Source organism: Tachypleus tridentatus, chromosome 3, assembly GCF_004210375.1.
Source record: "Tachypleus tridentatus isolate NWPU-2018 chromosome 3, ASM421037v1, whole genome shotgun sequence".
Taxonomy (NCBI): domain Eukaryota; kingdom Metazoa; phylum Arthropoda; class Merostomata; order Xiphosura; family Limulidae; genus Tachypleus; species Tachypleus tridentatus.
Window position 1 is genome coordinate 103,758,947 of NC_134827.1, and position 23,451 is coordinate 103,782,397.

General features: G+C 31.6%; 1 protein-coding gene across 2 annotated transcripts; it reads right to left on the bottom strand.

Annotated features, from left to right (window-relative positions):
- Positions 1–101: 101 nt before the first annotated feature.
- Positions 102–19,598, bottom strand: LOC143247649 (uncharacterized). Of its 2 annotated transcripts, none has more exons than XM_076496020.1 (4): positions 19,510–19,598; positions 18,182–19,100; positions 8,875–8,996; positions 102–5,785 (listed from the first exon to the last, which is right to left on the bottom strand). In XM_076496020.1, the coding sequence occupies exons 2-4, from the start codon at positions 18,768–18,770 to the stop codon at positions 5,657–5,659; spliced, it is 840 nt and encodes a 279-aa protein (XP_076352135.1). In that variant the 5' UTR covers positions 18,771–19,100; positions 19,510–19,598; the 3' UTR covers positions 102–5,656. The 2 variants fall into 2 exon arrangements, with proteins under 2 accessions (XP_076352135.1, XP_076352136.1); XM_076496021.1 differs by lacking the exon at positions 102–5,785 and adding an exon at positions 7,491–8,207.
- Between the last annotated feature and the right edge of the window lie 3,853 nt (positions 19,599–23,451).

Sequence of the window (23,451 nt, forward strand, 5' to 3'; positions counted from 1 at the left end):
TTATTTAACCTTAAAATGTCTTACATGAAAAGCATACAAACAGGTCACATTTTATAGTGTCTGTTAAGTTTACTGCTAAATGCAAAAAACATGACATCAAATTTACTGCCAAGGAGTTTATTGAAATAAAAAAAAATGTATTACAAATTTGAGTAAAACTAATTCAAAGCAACACAGGTTTTCACACGTAACTTGAAATATACAATATCATCACATTTCAAGTTTCGGTATCCTCGGAATATCAAAATTCATATAAAATATACAACAATGACTAGAAAAAAATGTTCATCTTTGTTCGTACAGCATAATGTGAGATATGTTAGTATATCTCAGGATAGCTGGTATGGGTATTAACACTTTTACGTGTAAAGCAGAGAACAATGTTTCGACTCTTTAAAACTTGTTAACCTGAAGATAATCTAAGAAGGTTAATACCCATACCAACCATTCTGAGATATATTTTTACTTCAAGTAAGTTTTTTCGTCATCACGAGATCTGTTAGCGTTTAAACTGAAATACATCTGTATTTAGTGGCATTTCTTTATCTCATTGTACAAACAAACAAAACAACTGAATTAACAGCAAGCTTAATGCAACAAACTAATTATAACTCACCAAGTTAGATGTCCGGTGAAGTAAAACGACAGATACGTCAATGCCAGTACTATTCAAAATGATTATGTCCTTTCATACAAAGGCAAATAATAAAACCACACAAAATTCAACACTTGTCATAACAGTGACCTGTATATTAGAACATCTAGTGTCATGGGTTCCCAAATTTTCCCAGCACAATGAATCTATAGATAATGAATAATTTAACAGAATATTGTGAACTTACTATGTTCTAACTTTATCACTACTTAAGAAACTAAAAGCTATACAGAAACTACAAATACCTGAAAATTGCACGTGTTCAAAACTTAACATTTCTAATATAACTATAGTATGAGCAGCAAAAACCAATTAGGTTAAATATGTGTTTTTCTTTTAAACTCTCTTGCACTACTGGTAAATGAAATATTTTGAATATAATGCTATCTCAACTTACAAGGTCAGGCTTTGTCCATCGGTACTTTTATTTTAGAAACTAGAGTTACAAATGCAAGGCATAAAATTAGCTAACAATTAAACAAATAAAAATATCATTTGTACTAAATTTTGGGATATAAAAGAGAGAGGAATGTTGATTTATTTTTGAGATACAAGATAAATAATATCATAAAATATATCAGCGAGCCAAAACTAATCTTTTTAACATACCATCTACAACTGTGAAACGGGCCTGTGGTTTGTATTTTATATTCCAATGACACAGCAATAAACTAGTAACTCATATTTCATACTGTGATAAATAAGGATCAGTGACTTCTATCTGTTACATTGAAGAACTGCAATATTATAAAACCATAAGAAAAATAGCTTGAGTTTTTGTGAGGGTCCCAACTACTTGGGTTCTCTCTGTTTGCGAGGAAGGATAGAAAACAACAACAGATTATTCCATACTTTCTGCAAAAACCATTGAAACATTAGAATTAAAAATGTTCTTATTTATTATTTTACTAACTGTAATAACATTTTGAATGTTTCCTACACTGCAGTGTTTTACCCATAATGCTCTTCTCACCAACAACAAAAGAAACTGTAAATGCTGAATTGAAGCACAGTGCAGAGTATATCATATTTATTTCTAGCCTTATGTAATGGTAAGTATGATTAAAGGAAGTAACATTACTGTAATTGTAATCCACATCACTGCAACACGTGACAAAGCAATTCATTCTATCTCTAATGTTAAAATTTGTGCATTTACATGTAGAAAGTGTGTTGATACAAACAGTGTTTATTAATGGTGTGTATTTGAGGCGATCAAAGACTGTCGATGAAAAATGTGTGTCGTAACACAGAGCTTTTGAAGTTTTGTGGTCACTCTATCATTTCACTAGTTGTAAAACATGTTCCTTCTAGCAACACTATTAGACTTGGAAGAGAAATGGTTATAAAACAACTGACCCTGCTCTGTAAGTACACAGACCTCTTCCAGTTTCACTATGAAAACTTAGAGTATCAACGTAAACATTTTAAAATTGTTGTAGAAGAGAAAAATATTAAATGTATTTCAAATGAACTGTTGTTACACTGAATATGAATACAACTGTCAAACCATGTTACAGTTTGTTACACTGAATATGAATACAACTGTCAAAACATGTTACAGTTTGTTACACTGAATATGAACACAACTGTCAAAAAATGCTACAGTTTGTTACACTGAATATGAATACAACTGTCAAAACATGTTACAGTTTGTTACACTGAATATGAATACAACTGTCAAACCATGTTACAGTTTGTTACACTGAATATGAATACAACTGTCTAAACATGTTACAGTTTGTTACACTGAATATGAATACAACTGTCAAAACATCTTACAGTTTGTTACACTGAATATGAATACAACTGTCAAAACATGTTACAGTTTGTTACACTGAATATGAATACAACTGTCAAAACATGTTACAGTTTGTTACACTGAATATGAATACAACTGTCAAAACATGTTACAGTTTGTTACACTGAATATGAATACAACTGTCAAAACATGTTACAGTTTGTTACACTGAATATGAATACAACTGTCAAAACGTGTTACAGTTTGTTACACTGAATATGAATACAACTGTCAAAACGTGTTACAGTTTGTTACACTGAATATGAATACAACTGTCAAAACATGTTACAATTTGTTACACTGAATATGAGTACAACTGTCAAAACATGTTACAGTTTGTTACATTGAATATGAATACAACTGTCAAAACATGTTACAGTTTGTTACACTGAATATGAATACAACTGTCAAAACATGTTACAGTTTGTTACACTGAATATGAATACAACTGTCAAAAAATGCTACAGTTTGTTACACTGAATATGAATACAACTGTCAAAACGTGTTACAGTTTGTTACACTGAATATGAATACAACTGTCAAAACATGTTACAGTTTGTTACACTGAATATGAATACAACTGTCAAAACATGTTACAGTTTGTTACACTGAATATGAATACAACTGTCAAAACGTTACAGTTTGTTACACTGAATATGAATACAACTGTTAAAACATGTTACAATTTGTTACACTGAATATGAATACAACTGTCAAAACATGTTACAGTTTGTTATCACAGTGTATATTTCATTTTATACTAACTTTCCTTGAGCGAAGAATTGTTACACAAACATAATGGAATCAATCAACTTGATATTTTAATAATGTTTCTTTGATACAATAAACAAACCTAAACTGTTACGGAGTGTGGCTAAAGTAATTTAAACTTCAAATATTTCTACACAAATTGCAATTGAAAATCATCCAAACACCACAAAAAAAAAAAAAGATTGCAGTAATTTATATTTGTAGTTTCATCAAACATTTCTACTCACAAAGGTTATGCACTCGGCAGAACATCCTATGATACCATCTTAACGTTATCTCATTTCGATAATGCTCAACTAATCTACCAGTTGTGAAACTCTACCACATCTCTTTCCAAGCGAGATACGTCAACTGAATAAATCTACAAATCTAATCATTTAATTTATAAAAGTTAATATAATTGTATCCAAACTTTTGAAAAATATACATTCAATTACCATATGAACTAAGCAGCTTAGGAAAAATGTATGTTTAAATGTTATGTGATTTGAGACAAATAGGGGAGTTTGTTTGCTGAATTTCAAACAAAGCTGTCCCTAATTTTGAAATGATATAGCTAGAGGGAAAGCAGATAGTCATCACCACCCACTGCCAACTGTTGCACTATCTTTTACCAATGAATTGTGGAACTGGTCAACACATTAATACGTATCCTCAGCTGAAAACTATGGATACTGTGTTAGCTGATGCTTGAGGTTGACAAAATCTATCTGGAACTTTTTACAACTTCCCTGAAAAGCTACCTCATTTTAAGGATATCTAAATAAATAAATTTGGTTAAACAAATTGACCACGAAAATGTATCTCAAGACAGCTGGTATGGGTATTTTATTAAAGTACAGAACAATGTTTTGACCTTCTTAGGTCATCTTCAGGTTAATAAAAAAAAACAAAAAAAAATCTTGAAACTGTCTATAAACTAGGTAAACGCTTGCTTGACTAAATAATCCATCAACGTAGAACTACTACTATGAAAGAAGCAATTTAATAACATTTTACAAACATGTAAGCCCAGCCAAGACACTACCCATGTATCAGGTCATAGACATATTTTTAATGTCCAAAAGTTAAAAAAATGAAATAATACTTTTAAATTATTTTCTATGCAGTTGTAAATTATAGCCATGTGGCAGTGATTAATATATAGTATTTCTTGGTTATATGCTTGAAACTGTTAACAACTGAACTTAACTAATAGAAGCCCTTGTTTTGATGCAGTGGAAAATCAATGATGGAAGTCTACAATCAACATGGACAACTGTTTGTCTCATCTCACATTATATTTATAAAAGAGAGGAAGGTAAGATAAGAAACAATGCTCAGTTGGTCTTCAAGGGTACAAACAAGTCCAGTATGTCATCCCAAGGCTCAGTTGGTCTTCAAGGGTATAAACAAGTCCAGTATGTCATCCCAAGACTCAGTTGGTCTTCAAGGGTACAAACAAGTCCAGGATGTCATCCCAAGACTCAGTTGGTCTTCAAGGGTACAAACAAGTCCAGGATGTCATCCCAAGGCTCAGTTGGTCTTCAAGGGTATAAACAAGTCCAGTATGTCATCCCAAGACTCAGTTGGTCTTCAAGGGTATAAACAAGTCCAGTATGTCATTCCAAGACTCAGTTGGTCTTCAAGGGTATAAACAAGTCCAGTATGTCATCCCAAGACTCAGTTGGTCTTCAAGGGTACAAACAAGTCCAGGATGTCATCCCAAGGCTCAGTTGGTCTTCAAGGGTACAAACAAGTCCAGGATGTCATCCCAAGGCTCAGTTGGTCTTCTAGGGTATAAACAAGTCCAGTATGTCATCCCAATGCTCAGTTGGTCTTCAAGGGTACAAACAAGTCCAGTATGTCATCCCAAGACTCTTAGAACGTTCAAGAATAATTCTCTATATATATTTAACCAGTTTTGTCTCATATTTTAATTTCATTTAACATTTTATATAGAATTCAATGCTTGATTCAATATTATAAAACTGTTTAGTGATGTAATAATTTCTGCCTCTTACATTCTAGTAAAATGAAGTTAACATACCGTCTATGAAAACCTCTGAAGGTCCAAAAACTATTGTCATAAAAACATCTCAAGAACAGGATATCAATTGTTAAATAGTCTATTGCGTTCAGAAACTTCATAGTGATAAATGGAAAAGAAATTATATTAGAATCACCTCTTCTCCTTTAACATAAAGATAATTAGTCTTAAGGGTGAGAACAACTGTAAGTTTTCATTGTGCTAAAAAATGACACAATTTTTATATAAAAATTACTTCTCACTATTGTGAAAAACTTTCAATTTAAAAGTTTGTTTTAATTACTAACACACAGTTGTAGAGAACGGTTCTTTGTTATTATAATGAAAATTTAAAATACAACTTTTCTTTATTCTGGATGTTTTCTTTTCTACTTACATCACAATGTTCGACTTTGGCAACTTAAGTTTTTTCAGGAGGTATTCCTATTGCATTTCTGATGATCTCCAGCAACTCACCGGATTGTTTTTCTAACTCTGTAGATATCTGTAGCGCAAGGTGTAGGACGTTCTTCAAGTTAATCTTTGCATGCTTGAAAAGAAAATAAATAAAAATAAATTAAGTTCATAAACGGACATCCGAAACTCCTGTAAAATAAATGCAAAAAATATCTTGCAGTGACATTGTACTTACAATTCTGTTACTGTCATTAGGGTTTTGTTTGAAATTCCTTTTTAATGCAAACGTTGTTAGGTTACAAAAGCACTCTAAATTAACTGTAAAGGAGACTTAGATAAAAAACTGCATTATAAAACTGATACAGAAAGCTACAAACCAATACATCCACTCTGGGGAATAAAGACATAAATAGAACCTATTAGCATACAGCAAATAATCACAATTATTTAGCTTTATAATCCCTTCATAATTTTATATTTCAGGATTAAAGTCCCACATTTCAGTTATGCTAAAATGAGACCATAATATATTTCTCTGTTTCTGTTTTTCACTGCAGGTGACTTCACAAAGTCACTGATAGAGCATTGAGAATTATTTGTTGTTTTGTTTTCATCATTAGAAGATAAAGACAAAACTTTTAAAATAATATATTTTTTATCTGAGTATAGACACCTGACTGTGTTTTTTAGCAACTTTTCCATTATTGCAATTCACTTGTACAGAGGTTTAAAAAAAAAAGGTAGGATAGTGAAGCTGACCAAAACATTTAGTCACTGTATATATAGCTTCTACTGTAGAAAAATAAATCACTTTATCTTGTTTGGTTTGTTTCAAAATTTCGCACAAAGCTACTCGAGGGCTATCTGTGCTAGCTGTCCCTAATTTAACAGTGTAAGACTAGAGGGAAGGCAGCTAGTCATCACCACCCACGACCAACTCTTGGGCTACTCTTTTACCAATGAACAGTGGGATTGACTGTCACATTGTAATGCTCCCACTGCTGAAAAGGTGAGCATGTTTGGTGTGAGAGGGAGTTGAAACCGCAACCCTCAGATTACGAGTCAAGTGCCTGAATTACCTGGCTATGCTGGGCCCCTTATCCAGTTCTAATGCAAAAACCATTACTCAATATATTTTCTTCCTTCCACTGGTGGGAACCAGACACAATTTTCCATTAAGCAAACTTTCATAAAACAAGGTAGGAAATGAGTAATGTAAAATCAAAAGGTTTTAAATATCTGGTTATTAAAAATGTTTGGTTTTACTTCTGATCATGGAAGATAATATACATTTTGGTTATTGTTAAGACTACATAGATGATTACAGAAGATGAACTGACACTTTTTATTTGTATTTACAAGGATGTTACAAGTGAATGTAATGGTAAATGTTTTAAACACAGGATGGTGAAAAAAATATAACACAGAAATATAACCATATTTTTCATACCATTACAATGATATACAAGTATGGTAAACAAGGCATACACACGGGCCCATTGGCCATTTGCTAAAATAACATCTTTGCAATATCATGACACTTCTCTGCATGTGTGAGTGGGTTATCACAATCTAATTTTCATTCCATTTTTATAATTTTTCTTTTTTAGTGGAGTTTCACAAATTATATTTAAACTGTCAGACTGAAAATTATCAACTGATGTACATTGTCTTTTTATTGTTAGTTATATAACTTTTAAAAATATACAAATCTATACTTAACATACAATAATGATACATTTTTAAACCTAAAGAGATGCCATAGGTAATCTTAAAAGAATCAAAACATTTTAATAATTTACTGTAAAACTCTTGCATTGTAAGAAGAGTACAGTGAGTGTTATGAAAACCAAACTGATATGGATTTATAATACCATTAAATGTTTTAAAAATTCCAGTTTAGTACAATTTAACTTTCTAAAAATCTATTAAAAAGGAGGCAATATAGACTCATAATTATATATGGTCTGTAGGTAATCTCATTTGTAAGACAGGAATTACATTAGCTAGTTACAAAACTAAGCAAGCGTTATATAAATCACAACCTTGAAGCTAGAACACCCGTGGCCTTATTAATACCCAATACATTAACCCTAAGAGCATAGGTTGGGGTCAGAGTGCATAATCCATAACATTTTACACAGTACCATTCAATATGGTATTATGTATTTGATATCAGAGTTTTGAATTATTCATTTTACCATATATTACTGATTGACCAACAGTTCATTGCCAAGAATAGTAAACACTGAATATATTATAAAGTGAAAAAAATGTAGATATGCATTTCAGAGGTTCTACAGATTATGATAAGACAACTTAGAAGTAGTTCACATGAACATAACTGTCCACTACATCTTGTCAGACTGATGTTATAAATTCCTAGATACATCTCGAGTACAAATATCTTTGTAACTCATCTGGTTTTCTGTGTATAATATACTTACACATTTTAATAAAAGCTTACTGTATGTTGTGTAGATACACAGAGTAAATTATGGTCAATATTCCTTCTCCTATACGAGTTCAGTCCAATGGAATGAGCCCATACACATCTGGTTAATGAAATGAAGCAGTTTATTAGTAGGAACATGATTTAGTGAAATTAAAAGAAAGTTTGAATCCAACAGTGACGTATTCCAGTTATAATGTATTTCTTAGCTACAAAAATGAAAATTAAAAACTACAAGCGTTATCTGAAGATGAAAGGCGGAAGACTTTGAAATGTCATCTACTACACTCATGTCTCCACAACAGGCATCTGCTGTCCATTCTACAAAGTTTTGACAGATACATCTATTATAATACTACATTATAAGTTAATATAGCTAACTCACTAGTGCTACTAATAGCAGACCTGGAAATTACATGGACTGTCTGGTGTTATAGGGGCATTTATTTTGTAACTCCCTAGTAAAATATTTACATGTTACAGGTCAGAATGGACGCCATGCTGACAATAACCATCACTCTCTCAAAAGAAGAAATCAACAAAAAATACATTGTACATGAGTGTGTGTGTGTGTGTGTACTGATGAAGGCGAGTCACTTTATTGAAACACATATAGGCAAACATCTCATTTTAAGAAACTTTAACTATGTTTTTTACATATGCATAGCACATTTTAGCTTCATTAATTACTAGACAGCTGTACAAACTTAATATTGTAGTTTGTTACTCCTATAATCACATTCAATACATAACAATGGTAGATATCTTACCAACAAACTCTCGTGATGATCAGTTACACACGTGCAATCACAAACCTTCTGTTTGATTGGAGTCTTCCCGTGTGTTTCTCCACTGTACATATGTTTACTATCATGGTTCTCTAATGATCTTTCTAAAGAAAGAAACAAAAACACGTGGATATATTTTAAAATTGTCAATACTATCATGGATCTCTAGTGATCTTTCTAAAGGAAGAAACAAAAACACGTGGATATATTTTAAAATTGTCAATACTATCATGGATCTCTAATGATCTTTCTAAAGGAAGAAACAAAAACACGTGGATATATTTTAAAATTGTCAATACTATCATGGATCTCTAATGATCTTTCTAAAGAAAGAAACAAAAACACATGGTTATATTTTAAAATTGTCAATACTATCATGGATCTCTAATGATCTTTCTAAAGGAAGAAACAAAAACACGTGGATATATTTTAAAATTGTCAATACTATCATGGTTCTCTAGTGATCTTTCTAAAGGAAGAAACAAAAACACGTGGATATATTTTAAAATTGTCAATACTATCATGGTTCTCTAGTGATCTTTCTAAAGGAAGAAACAAAAACACATGGTTATATTTTAAAATTGTCAATACTATCATGGTTCTCTAATGATCTTTCTAAAGGAAGAAACAAAAACACGTGGATATATTTTAAAATTGTCAATACTATCATGGTTCTCTAGTGATCTTTCTAAAGGAAGAAACAAAAACACGTGGATATATTTTAAAATTGTCAATACTATCATGGTTCTCTAGTGATCTTTCTAAAGGAAGAAACAAAAACACATGGTTATATTTTAAAATTGTCAATACTATCATGGATCTCTAGTGATCTTTCTAAAGGAAGAAACAAAAACACGTGGATATATTTTAAAATTGTCAATACTATCATGGTTCTCTAGTGATCTTTCTAAAGGAAGAAACAAAAACACATGGTTATATTTTAAAATTGTCAATACTATCATGGTTCTCTAGTGATCTTTCTGAAGGAAGAAACAAAAACACGTGGATATATTTTAAAATTGTCAATACTATCATGGTTCTCTAGTGATCTTTCTGAAGGAAGAAACAAAAACACATGGTTATATTTTAAAACTGTCAATACTATCATGGTTCTCTAGTGATCTTTCTGAAGGAAGAAACAAAAACACATGGTTATATTTTAAAACTGTCAATACTATCATGGATCTCTAATGATCTTTCTAAAGGAAGAAACAAAAACACGTGGATATATTTTAAAACTGTCAATACTATCATGGTTCTCTAGTGATCTTTCTAAAGGAAGAAACAAAACACGTGGATATATTTTAAAACTGTCAATACTATCATGGATCTCTAATGATCTTTCTAAAGGAAGAAACAAAAACACGTGGATATATTTTAAAACTGTCAATACTATCATGGATCTCTAATGATCTTTCTAAAGGAAGAAACAAAAACACGTGGATATATTTTAAAACTGTCAATACTATCATGGTTCTCTAGTGATCTTTCTAAAGGAAGAAACAAAAACACGTGGATATATTTTAAAACTGTCAATACTATCATGGATCTCTAATGATCTTTCTAAAGGAAGAAACAAAAACACGTGGATATATTTTAAAACTGTCAATACTATCATGGATCTCTAATGATCTTTCTAAAGGAAGAAACAAAAACACGTGGATATATTTTAAAACTGTCAATACTATCATGGATCTCTAATGATCTTTCTAAAGGAAGAAACAAAAAACACGTGGATATATTTTAAAATTGTCAAAAGTTCTCTAGTGATCTTTCTAAAGGAAGAAACAAAACACATGGTTATATTTTAAAATTGTCAATACTATCATGGTTCTCTAGTGATCTTTCTAAAGGAAGAAACAAAAACACATGGTTATATTTTAAAATTGTCAATACTATCATGGATCTCTAGTGATCTTTCTAAAGGAAGAAACAAAAACACATGGTTATATTTTAAAATTGTCAATACTATCATGGTTCTCTAGTGATCTTTCTAAAGGAAGAAACAAAAACACATGGTTATATTTTAAAATTGTCAATACTATCATGGTTCTCTAGTGATCTTTCTAGAGGAAGAAACAAAAACACATGGTTATATTTTAAAATTGTCAATACTATCATGGTTCTCTAGTGATCTTTCTAAAGGAAGAAACAAAAACAGATGAATATATTTTAAAATTGTCAATACTATCATGGTTCTCTAGTGATCTTTCTAAAGGAAGAAACAAAAACACGTGGATATATTTTAAAATTGTCAATACTATCATGGTTCTCTAGTGATCTTTCTAAAGGAAGAAACAAAAACACGTGGATATATTTTAAAATTGTCAATACTATCATGGATCTCTAGTGATCTTTCTAAAGGAAGAAACAAAAACACGTGGATATATTTTAAAACTGTCAATACTATCATGGATCTCTAATGATCTTTCTAAAGGAAGAAACAAAAACACGTGGATATATTTTAAAACTGTCAATACTATCATGGATCTCTAATGATCTTTCTAAAGGAAGAAACAAAAACACGTGGATATATTTTAAAACTGTCAATACTATCATGGATCTCTAATGATCTTTCTAAAGGAAGAAACAAAAACACGTGGATATATTTTAAAACTGTCAATACTATCATGGTTCTCTAGTGATCTTTCTAAAGGAAGAAACAAAAACACGTGGATATATTTTAAAACTGTCAATACTATCATGGATCTCTAATGATCTTTCTAAAGGAAGAAACAAAAACACGTGGATATATTTTAAAACTGTCAATACTATCATGGATCTCTAATGATCTTTCTAAAGGAAGAAACAAAAACACGTGGATATATTTTAAAACTGTCAATACTATCATGGATCTCTAATGATCTTTCTAAAGGAAGAAACAAAAACACGTGGATATATTTTAAAATTGTCAAAAGTTCTCTAGTGATCTTTCTAAAGGAAGAAACAAAAACACATGGTTATATTTTAAAATTGTCAATACTATCATGGTTCTCTAGTGATCTTTCTAAAGGAAGAAACAAAAACACATGGTTATATTTTAAAATTGTCAATACTATCATGGATCTCTAGTGATCTTTCTAAAGGAAGAAACAAAAACACATGGTTATATTTTAAAATTGTCAATACTATCATGGTTCTCTAGTGATCTTTCTAAAGGAAGAAACAAAAACACATGGTTATATTTTAAAATTGTCAATACTATCATGGTTCTCTAGTGATCTTTCTAGAGGAAGAAACAAAAACACATGGTTATATTTTAAAATTGTCAATACTATCATGGTTCTCTAGTGATCTTTCTAAAGGAAGAAACAAAAACAGATGAATATATTTTAAAATTGTCAATACTATCATGGTTCTCTAGTGATCTTTCTAAAGGAAGAAACAAAAACACGTGGATATATTTTAAAATTGTCAATACTATCATGGTTCTCTAGTGATCTTTCTAAAGGAAGAAACAAAAACACGTGGATATATTTTAAAATTGTCAATACTATCATGGATCTCTAGTGATCTTTCTAAAGGAAGAAACAAAAACACGTGGATATATTTTAAAACTGTCAATACTATCATGGATCTCTAATGATCTTTCTAAAGGAAGAAACAAAAACACGTGGATATATTTTAAAACTGTCAATACTATCATGGATCTCTAATGATCTTTCTAAAGGAAGAAACAAAAACAGATGAATATATTTTAAAATTGTCAATACTATCATGGTTCTCTAGTGATCTTTCTAAAGGAAGAAACAAAAACACATGGTTATATTTTAAAATTGTCAATACTATCATGGTTCTCTAGTGATCTTTCTAAAGGAAGAAACAAAAACACGTGGATATATTTTAAAATTGTCAAAAGTTCTCTAATGATCTTTCTAAAGGAAAAAACAAAAACACATGGTTATATTTGGCCTATCACATAATCAAGATTTACACTGAAAAATCTATTTTACATGATACATTATCACAACTTAAAAACATTCCAAAGAATAATTACAATGAATTGGAAGGAATATGTATCGTTGAGAAATGTGTAGAGGTCAGTTACACTTTCAAACAAATACATTAAACCATAAGAAAGGATAAGTAAAGAAGCAAACCTAATCTTGCTATGAGGATTAATAATCATATCATTAGATTAATGTGTCCTGCAATGTTTGGATAAACTAGTTTTTTTGTCAGTTTTCATTTAATAATGTTAGTACAAGAGACACGAATACCAATTTCAGTAATCATAAACTACAAATATATTTGTTATGCAGCACAGCTGTCTGTGTAAGTTGTGATGTTTTTAACACTTTTACGTGGTGATGTGTATTTCTGCTATTATGGTTATTTCAATGATTTTCTTGGTTAGGACTTATTTTATTTTTTTAACAAGATGACAGAATGTGAGTATGTGTGTGTGTGTTCAGGTTGACTGTTGAACATGGCAGGTGAAATGTTTCTTTTATAACGTGATGTACCTTGAATTTTTTATATATCATTCTGCACCTAAAATGGCAAAAGTTCTTTTGAAATATTTTTCATAATGTTACTCACTACAACAATGAGCAGAAAAACTTAAATTTTTCACATAAAATTCTTCAATGTTAATGTAAAAAACTTTCATTTCACCATTTTTGTGAAGTAAATAGAGTACAGTACTGTAATTAACAAACTAACTCTTTAACAAGTTTATCATGTGATAGCTACAACTGTACAAAAGATCCCCATAAGGTATCAGGGAATAATAAATTCATAGGAACAGTTAATAATTTATCAGTAGATTACAAATTTCTGTCATTAAGAACAAACCTGAATTTGTTAGCCAAAACAAACCAGAGAAAGAATTTTATTGAAAACAACAAACTGAATACCAAATATACATTTTCTTACAGCAAAAAAACATTATCACAATTGATTTCCTAACTTTTTAAAATTTTCCAAAGTGCTTATTTATAACTGAAAATCTCTATTGATAAGAAACGTAAAACATGAAGAGTCAACGTAGACTCATTTTCAAATTTCCCTGAGAGAAACTGTGACGGAAGAAGCTAACAGGAAATGAACAAAACACTAACTTCACAAACATACCTAATATTACTTTATAATAAGCCTACTTGTTTTCACTAGAATAGTGTTATACTCTTAAGTTCCTTTAAGAGCCATAACAAAGAAATGAATTAATTATGAGGGCTACATCTATTCATTTAAAAGACACATGTATATAAACTTTACATCCCTTCTTATTTGGGACAGAAATAAGTCATGCTTGACAAATACTTAGTAACAATACAATAACAATGAAATATAAACACAAAGGAAACAAGTTCCCCAATGTTATCAAAACACCTTAAATGTTTAGTTTCTTAACAAACAATAACTTTATTTACAGAAGTAAAACAAAACATAAATATGTGAATAATGCTATCAGTATTAAAGATCAGGTTAAGTATTCTTACTGACAATCATTAGGTACTCTGTGGATGGGGTCAATGAAGATTCTATAAAGAGATGATTTTAATGGAATAGAAGAGACTGTAGTGTTTTCACACCTAGGTTTCTTATGAGAGATTACTACTTTGTAAGAAAATTTTGGAGAAAAGAATGCATTTTGTTTTTAAGCAGAGTTATAGAGAAGAACACGAAAAAAGATTTTGAATCCAAACTTTTCCCAAGAGTCCTAACTTTTATTATTATTATTATTATTACTTATTGAATTTATATCTACAAATATTTGAATGGTTCAAGAATCCTTTTAAAATTTTGTGCCTAAGATCTTTTAGTGGTACAAGTGACTTCATAAAACACTTATAAGAGTTACATACTTTATAGGGTGAACTCTCAAACTACCAACTATTTTTATATCCTTCACTACTATATGCTGCACTGAGTAATTTTGTGATTTTTTTGCCTGTTATGATACACATTTTCTAAGATAAGTGCCATAAAGAATCTAGCAATAATTAGTATAATTAAGTGCAATATTAATATTTTTAGTTTTTGTGAGTCATGTTTATTAGTGACCTATTAACAAGTTATGTCATGAACCCACAAGTAATTTAGTGTATATATATTTTTTAGAAATATTTATTCAGGAAATCTACATCTTTACATCCATCAATAATTCTATGATTAACTGGTACAACTGGCTACAATATTGACTAATAGATGCTTACCACATGAACAGAAAAATATTTTTAAAAATTCTTTTCTACAAAATTTTACTGTAAAAAATACTAAAACTTAAAGTTATCCAACACAGTGCACAACTTCAAGAAACAGGAAGTAGGTTCACATTTACGAGGCTGATAAGCCAGAATTTCAAGATCCTTTCCATCCATAACACTCAAGGTTATTCTCATCAAACTTACACTCATAATTCAAATTGTAATAACCCGCATGCATTACCTTGCATTTATTAGAATTAAAAGCCACCAGTCATTTATTTGTCCAGATCACTAAATAATACAATTTCTTTCATAAAGCAGCAGCATCTTCCTCACAACCAGCAATACCCACAAACTTTAATGTCATCAGTATATTTAAATAACTTATTGACCATTGCTTCATTTTTTGCCATTAATATAAATCCAAAAAGAGGAAACCTTCTAACACTGAGCCTTACAGTAAACCACTTTGATCCAGTTTGTTTGGATTCTACTTACAATAACTTTTGGTTAACTTCTATCCAGCAAATTACCTATCTTCAAAACCTACATGTATCATTTTTAACAAGCTTTTATGTGGCATCTTGTTAAAAGCTTTCTGAAATCTAGATACACAAAATCTACACCTGTACACTTACCTATATAAACAGTAATCTCTTCAAAGAATCTTAAAAGATTAGTAAAGATTTTACCTTAGTGATACCATGCTGACAATTCAACAAAATTTTAAACTGTGTTAGATAACTTTCAAAGTATCTTTTATCAGATCTTCAAAAACATTTTCCCCACCAACAATGCAAGAATAAAAGGTCTATAGTTACTGGAAAACTTTTTATTACTTCTTTTGAAAATTGGAATAAAATTAGCCAACTTCCAATCTTCTGGCACTTGCCTACTTTTAACCTGTTCAGTGCCGTAGACAAGATAACTCGTCCAAGCCGATCGGCAACACAGTGCCACGAATGAGTTAATTCGTTCTCAATAATACCTAACTTCAACGCTAGATGTCAGCAGCATACATGCATTTAACCTACTTACAAATTGTTCCATTTTCGATCCAAAATGTCATGAAGCAAAACGTTACAAAATGAAGAAGCATTAGAGTTGTATTTTGAACTTGGTTCGGAGTTGCCGTAGCAGCCGAAATACAGTGGAGCGCTGTTAAGCCGCGGTATTTGGGGGTCAACCTGCTTAACCTTGGCTTAAATGGTCCGCGGCTTAAACCTTTGTGACTGAAAAGCCGAACTCGCCAACAGCTCCGCCGAGGAGCCTCATCCGGGCCATTGCATGATCATTATATCGGATTATCGAATTAAAAATAATACTTTAATTATTGATCACTTTTTTCACGGATTTACCGCAGATTAACTTTAATGTATGGAGAGGTGTGATTTGGTAACAATGGCGGCCTCCATAAAGCTGACATAGAGAGCGGATAAGGTAGATTAACGGTCGATTTCTATTGTAATATATTTTATTTATTTCCCAAATTAAAGCATATCCTTTTTAAATATCCCCTTGAAGTTATAAAGCCAGGATTAAATTCGTAAGTCACGTTTTTACATGTTGTTAAGTTAGCGGTGAGCCGCGATAATCCTTGCTCACAAGACTTGCTACAGCAAATTAAGCGATTTCGCGGTTTACTGGTCCGCGGCTTAATGGCGCTCCACCGTACTTGGCAGTTAACAGGTTAAAGGACTTGGGAAAAAAAAAATACATTAGCAAGTGGTTGATGAATCCCAGAGGTGTTGGAATTGGAGTGAGGGGGTGCTACAGCACTTCCACTTTTACTTATTTGACTTGTTTAGAAAATATAAATCAATTTTCTAGGGGCATCCACCAGACCCCCTAGACTCAGCTGCTGACAATAGCTCCTTGTATTTTTAATCTCTCATTGTAAAATCTCCATGTCTAGTTAAGCAACTCCACTTTTCAGTTCTTTCCTACAACTCTGTATCCAATTATTAATTTCCTTCAAAACCATTGGATAAATAGTAACTGGTCTAAGAGCTCTATATCATTCTTTAAGCTTCTGAATTTTTATTAAGAAACTCAGAATCAAAGTAATTAATTGTCTTGTTTCTATCTCGCAATGGTTCAGAATGAGAAATGTTGTTTAAATCTTCATTAATAAAATCTGAAGAAAAATATATTTTAATAATACAACCATCCCATAATCATCAGATATCAGCTTTCCTATATCAGCCCTCAAAAACACTACTTATATCTTAACATTTTTTTTTATGTTTAGTGTATTTAAAGAAATTATTATTATTAGTTTTACATTTCCAGTCAACTGTTCTTCATATATAATGGCTAAACAGTGCTTTGTAAATTTATTGTTGTTTTTCTAGGTGTGTGCGTATATTTTTTCCACAGTATTTTGAGGAAATTTGTTGATGTTGATGAAGTGTTGTTTTATTTTGTTGATTTTGTCGTTAATCTTATCAGGTGAGCATAGTTTTATGGTTGTGTTTATTTGGTTTATTAATATGTGGAGTTTTTGTTTTGTTTCATGTGTTGAGTCCCAGGGAATGTATAATCCAGTATGGGTGATTTTTCTGTGGATTTCTGTTATGATTTGTGTAGCAGTTCTTATGATCTTGAGGTTGAGAAATGCTGTTTGACTAGTTTTTTTCATGTTCACAGGTGAACTTAATGTTGGGGTGTATTGAGTTAACATGATTGAGAAAACTAAGTATGTGTGCACCTGTGAACAGGAAAAACTAACCAAATAGCATTTCTTAACCTCAAAATCACTAGAACTGGACTATACATTCCCTGGGACTCAGCACATGAAACAAAACAAAAACTTAACATATTAAGAAACCAAATAAACAGAGCCACAAAACTATCATCATCAGATAAAATTAATAATGAAATCGACAAAATAAAACAACAACTCATCAACATCAACAAATTTCCTCAAAAAAATGTGGAAACAATTATATGCACACACACACCTAGACCAACAACAAAGAAATAACAATGAATCCCAAGATACAACAAACTACAAAACCTTATACTGCTGTATAACATATGTTCCCAACATCAGCAAAAAAAATGCTTTGAAACTTAACATTTTCCTATGTAATTATATAATCACAAATAAATAAATATATATATATTTTATATACCTTCCACATTACTCCGTGTTCGTTTCAAAGATTCATCTTTAACACTCTGTAGTTCTAGAAAGTTCTCAGACGTTTCAACAGACTGAATCCAATCGTTCAAGTCTTGTATTGGTGACAACTGATCCACATGAACATTATCCATAGCATTTGAAGTAACTCTTTCAACATTAGTTTCTTTTATGCAGTGGTTATACCTTTTTCCAAATGTTTCATCATTAGAATATTTTTTTCCAACCTTGTTTCCAAATACCATATCCCACTTATCCTTCCTAACTAAGTGACTGTTCTCAGGTTTATTCAATCTTAATATGTTGTTTTCATCATGGCTGTAGAGTCCATCATTTGACAAATGAAAGTTAAAATATTGTGGACAACAATCAGTGTCAGAGTTTTTATCAAAACTATTTTCCAATGTGTGAAGATTAGGACAGGAGACACATACTTCATCTGTTGGCACAAAATCACCTGTTTTAGTGATACTGAAACCCTCATTTTGAGTTCTTAAATCAGCAACACATGTTTGAGATGCACAAAGTGTTTCATTTTCGTTATAACTCAAAGTTCTACTAACTTTTAATTCATCGATCATGTTTCGTGCTTCGTGTATTTGAGTAACAACTCATCATAACTCAACTGTAACTCTGTTAGAGTATTATTTAACTCTTCTCTTTGTTTATGATGTTCTTTAAATTTCTGTATCAGCCAGCGCACAGAAGTATTTACTTCTCCTGATTCAAAAGGTTTCTCTAACAGTTTTAATTCTGTGAGCTCCCTTTCTAACGGATATACTAAATCTTCATCCCTCTGCTTTCCCGAGAAAGTTTTGGAATCGTGTTTTATGGTAAAATTTAAGCTGGTAAACCTATTTTTACTTGTAGGTGGTTTCTTTTTATTAACTGCCATTCTTTTCTTGCTTTTTCTGAAATGAGCACATTTCAAAATATTAAAGATTATATGTAATACTACTTCTAATTCTAGTTTGGGTTTACCAATCTAACACTACTAAATTTATCAAGAGATAATACATATATAATCAGCTACCATTTCTGAATAACAATTCTATCTCAAATATTTACGGTTGAACTAGTTGTAGTGCAAAAAATTAGTCTTCCTTAGGCTTAAAATTTAAATTAAGTCTTAACACAGCTACTTCTTTAAGGCTTAAGTTAAAATCGTTAGGTTTAGATAAAACACCAACTTTCACAAAATTACGATGGCGTTTTCTAAACTTCTTGTATTATATATTTATATTGGCATATCAAGAAAATATTTAATTTACTTTTAAATTAAGTTCACAAATTCAACAATTTTTCTGGGTCATAACTTACATGTTGAACAATTTAATAGTAAACTATCTTCTCAATACTTTTTTCACGATTCAGCGAGCTTATCAAAACCCATGGCAACATAAAAAGCCCTCTAGACATAATATATATTTCTATGACAGAAAATTTATTGGAATTCATATTCCCATCTCCGTTGAAATTATTATCTTCTTTACATGCTCTGAATATCAAATTATTATAACTTGTTTTTGAACACATACGTGGAAAAAGTTCCAATTTTAGAAACTTTCTGGAAGTAAGATGATATTTAATCCATATCCTCGTGATTGTTTTCTTGTAAGCTATATTTTTAATATTGTTATTTGCTTGTTTGCTAGAGGGAGTTGTGGGTCTTTGTTAACCTGAAAATGACATGGGAAGATCCGAACATTGTTCTGTACTTTAATTTAATTAAAGCTTTAATTACCCATACTCAACCCCAGATTAAAGCATGGGCTTATCAGGCTGAAGCCCAGGGCCTCACACTAATTAAGGGGCCTCAAGTTATGACTATAATTATATTACACGTAGATGTTTTGTTTCGAGGGGACATCTATAAGTTGAAATGTCTAGAGCCAATAATACCATTCATCCAGCCTTGCCCATGATAGCCGTCTTGGGAATACATTTTTATTTCAAGTGGATTTCTCGTCATCATGAATGGGTCGAAATGATGTTGCTAATACCGAAAAGTTCAATCGCGTAAGTCTAGAACACCTCGAAAGTTCTAAAAGATTTCAGTCAGAGTTCCTAGTAAATTCAAGGGTAGATTATAAAAGGAAATTTAGTGAAGTATGAACAAAATAATTAAAAACAGAATTAAAATTATTACTGGTACAGTGAATCTGTGTTTTCATTTCAGTCATGAAATGGTACAAATATTTTATTATTTATATTATTGTAGTGTACTCAGTGTCATAGATTACAAGTTCCACTGTATTCATGCTTTTAAGAAACATTAAAGGAAGAAATAAATTGATTTGTTGTCGTTGTGTACACCGAACTTTGAATTATTTTCACTAGTGAATTTGAAGTAATCTGTCTAATGGAAAAACAGCATTACAGCACTGGTGTGGAAAGCAGGATCATTCTGGTGAAAATATAATTTTCACTAAACTTCAACTTTCATTGAGGCTAATAAATTGAGATAGTAGACATGCTATACATGATAAAACAAAGGAAAGAAAGACAAGCAGAAAGAGACAAAGCATTTTAAAAAGGAAAAAAAGAACTGAAAAACAAGCAGAACAAAGCAGGAAATTAGGAGGAAGATACAGGAAATTGAAAGACAAGGAAGAAAATGGCAGAGGTTTAAGATAGAATTAAAAGGAGAATATTTACTATTTAATGGAGAAATAAAATTGTAAGTTAATCTGATTGGAAAAGTCACTGAGAACATACACAACGACTTTGATAAAATGGAGAAAAACATCAAATGAGTACAGAAAGGCTGTAATGACAAATCTGACGGAGTTGAGAGTGTAGTAGAGAAACATATCACTGAAATAAGAAAGAATACCAGTGATAGAATAAAACATTTAGAAAAGTAATTATTAAAACTGAACCAACCACATCTCTTTCGGTATTGACTCAGGAGTTCCAACCTAAAATGCCATCTACTACAACACATGTAATCTAAGCCTATTATCACTATTGCTGTTTTACTTGTTATTGAAGGACCTTCCTCTAAACCTTTTCTAATTGTTACATTTGCTTATTTTATAGTTGTAACACAGCGATAACAGCAATGTACTTTCTGTTGTAATGTAGTACACATATCAGTGTGTAATACCTTCACACCAAATGCCTTCAGAGAGGCTTAGCGGCAATTCTGAAGGCTTATAATTCTAAAAACTGGGTTTCGATATCAGAGCTGTAATCATAACTACAGAGTGGACCCCCATCTCTAAATAAACATAAACCTTTTCTTCTAAACAAAAGTTGTAAATGATTTATCGTAGCCTAAGTAGTAAATGTTAACTACAACCGAGGTACCATACGACAAGGAGACGCATAGAAAAGCAAAAATAGAATTCCTATGCAAAACGTATTTTCTCTGTACCAGGAAATAAATATTATTAATTAACATAAATAAATTTATATATAAATGCATAAAAAGTTGCAGAATGTTATAAACATATGTTATAACACTAACTGACAATGGCATTATAATATTTATGTTTCTTAAAATCAACTATACTTCCGGCGGTTCATTGGCAAACCTGAAGGCTTATAACGCTAAAAATCGGGTTTCGGTAGCCGTTATGGGCACAGCACCGATGGCCATCTGTTTCTATTTGATTATTTTATTTTTATTAACATCGCAGCATCATTATCACCAAGAAATGGAAGCTAACTTAGTTTGGTTTCAGAATAATATAACATTTACGTTCTACTATATACGTGTGTGTATGAAAGACACATATTCTCACCCTTCAGAAAAAAAACTCTGAAAACATTAACATTTCTTAAACATAAAAAAACCTCAAATTTTCGCGATTTCTACGAGTATGTGCCTTAAATATACTGCGAAACATAGGAATAAGGTCGTTAAAGGATAATTTACCAACAAAAGTTTGAGTACTTTTATTCTGTTGCTACTTTACATTTCACTGGAACTCAAACATTCTTCAATACACCTATATAATAATAATAATTGACTGCGCAGGCCCGGCATGGCCAGGTGGGTTAAGGCGTGAGACTCGTAATCTGTGGGTCGCGGGTTCGCATCCCCGTCGCGCCAAATATGCTCGCCCTTTCAGCCGTGGTGACGTTATAATGTGAAGGTAAATCCCACTATTCTTTGGTAAAAGAGTAGCCCAAGGGTTGGCGGTGGGTGGTGATGACTAGCTGCCTTCCCTCTAGTCTTACACTGCAAAATTAGGGGGGGCTAACGCAGATAGCCCTCGAGTAGCTTTGCGCAAAATTCAAAAACAAAACAAACAAACATTCGTGCTCTGTCCACAGAAGATATTGAAAACCAGATTTCTAGCATTATAAGTTTGTTTTTGAATTTTGTGCAAAGCTACACGACGGGCGTATCTGCGCTAGTCGTCCCTCATTTAGCAGTATAAGGCAAGAGGGAAAGCAGCTAGTCATCACCACCCACTGCCAACTCTTGGGCTACTCTTTTACTAACGAATAGTCGGATTGACCATCACTTATAATGCCACATTGCTGAAAGGGCGAGCATCACGTTTGACGAGACAGGGCTCGAACCCGTGATCCTCGGATTACGAGCCAGCATTTTAAGCCCAGCATATTTGTTTGTCATATTGCACGTTTTTGGATACTTACTCATTTAAAGTTTCTATAAACTGAAGAAAAGATAGTATTTACAGGAAATATTTTTAACCATCTCGATTATCGGCCTTAAAAATCATAACTCAATTAAAACTTGAGCAGTTCTCCGTTACTCTAATTTAGTGGCTCAGCGGTAAGTATACAGGCTTACGACCTAAAAATCGGATTTGGAAACCTGTGATGGGCAGAACAGCTCATTATGGAACTTTGCGCTTAGCTACAACTAAAAACCGAAGCCATTTAATTGTCTCCTGAGTGAACAACAGGAAGTTTATGGAATTAAAATGCTCAAATCTGAGGCTCGAGCCTCCACAACGGATATAGGAGATAGCCTAATGTGACATAGCTCTAAAATGAACAACGAACCAGTCTAGTTTGTTGAATGACACCCAAAAGCACAATGAATTCTAAAGACATTACATATCTATTCATATTAAGACGAAACGTTTGTTTGTTTACGCCTTAAATTCCTCAGAGCCTACTGGACCAATCTCAACCAAAATTTATATGCAAATAGTGTAACTATAGGAAATGTACTAAGGGTGTCGATTGGTTTGTTTTGAATTTCGCGCAAAGTTACATGAGAACTATCTTCCCCTAGCCTTTCCTAATTTAGCAGTTTAAGACTAGAGGGAAGGCAGA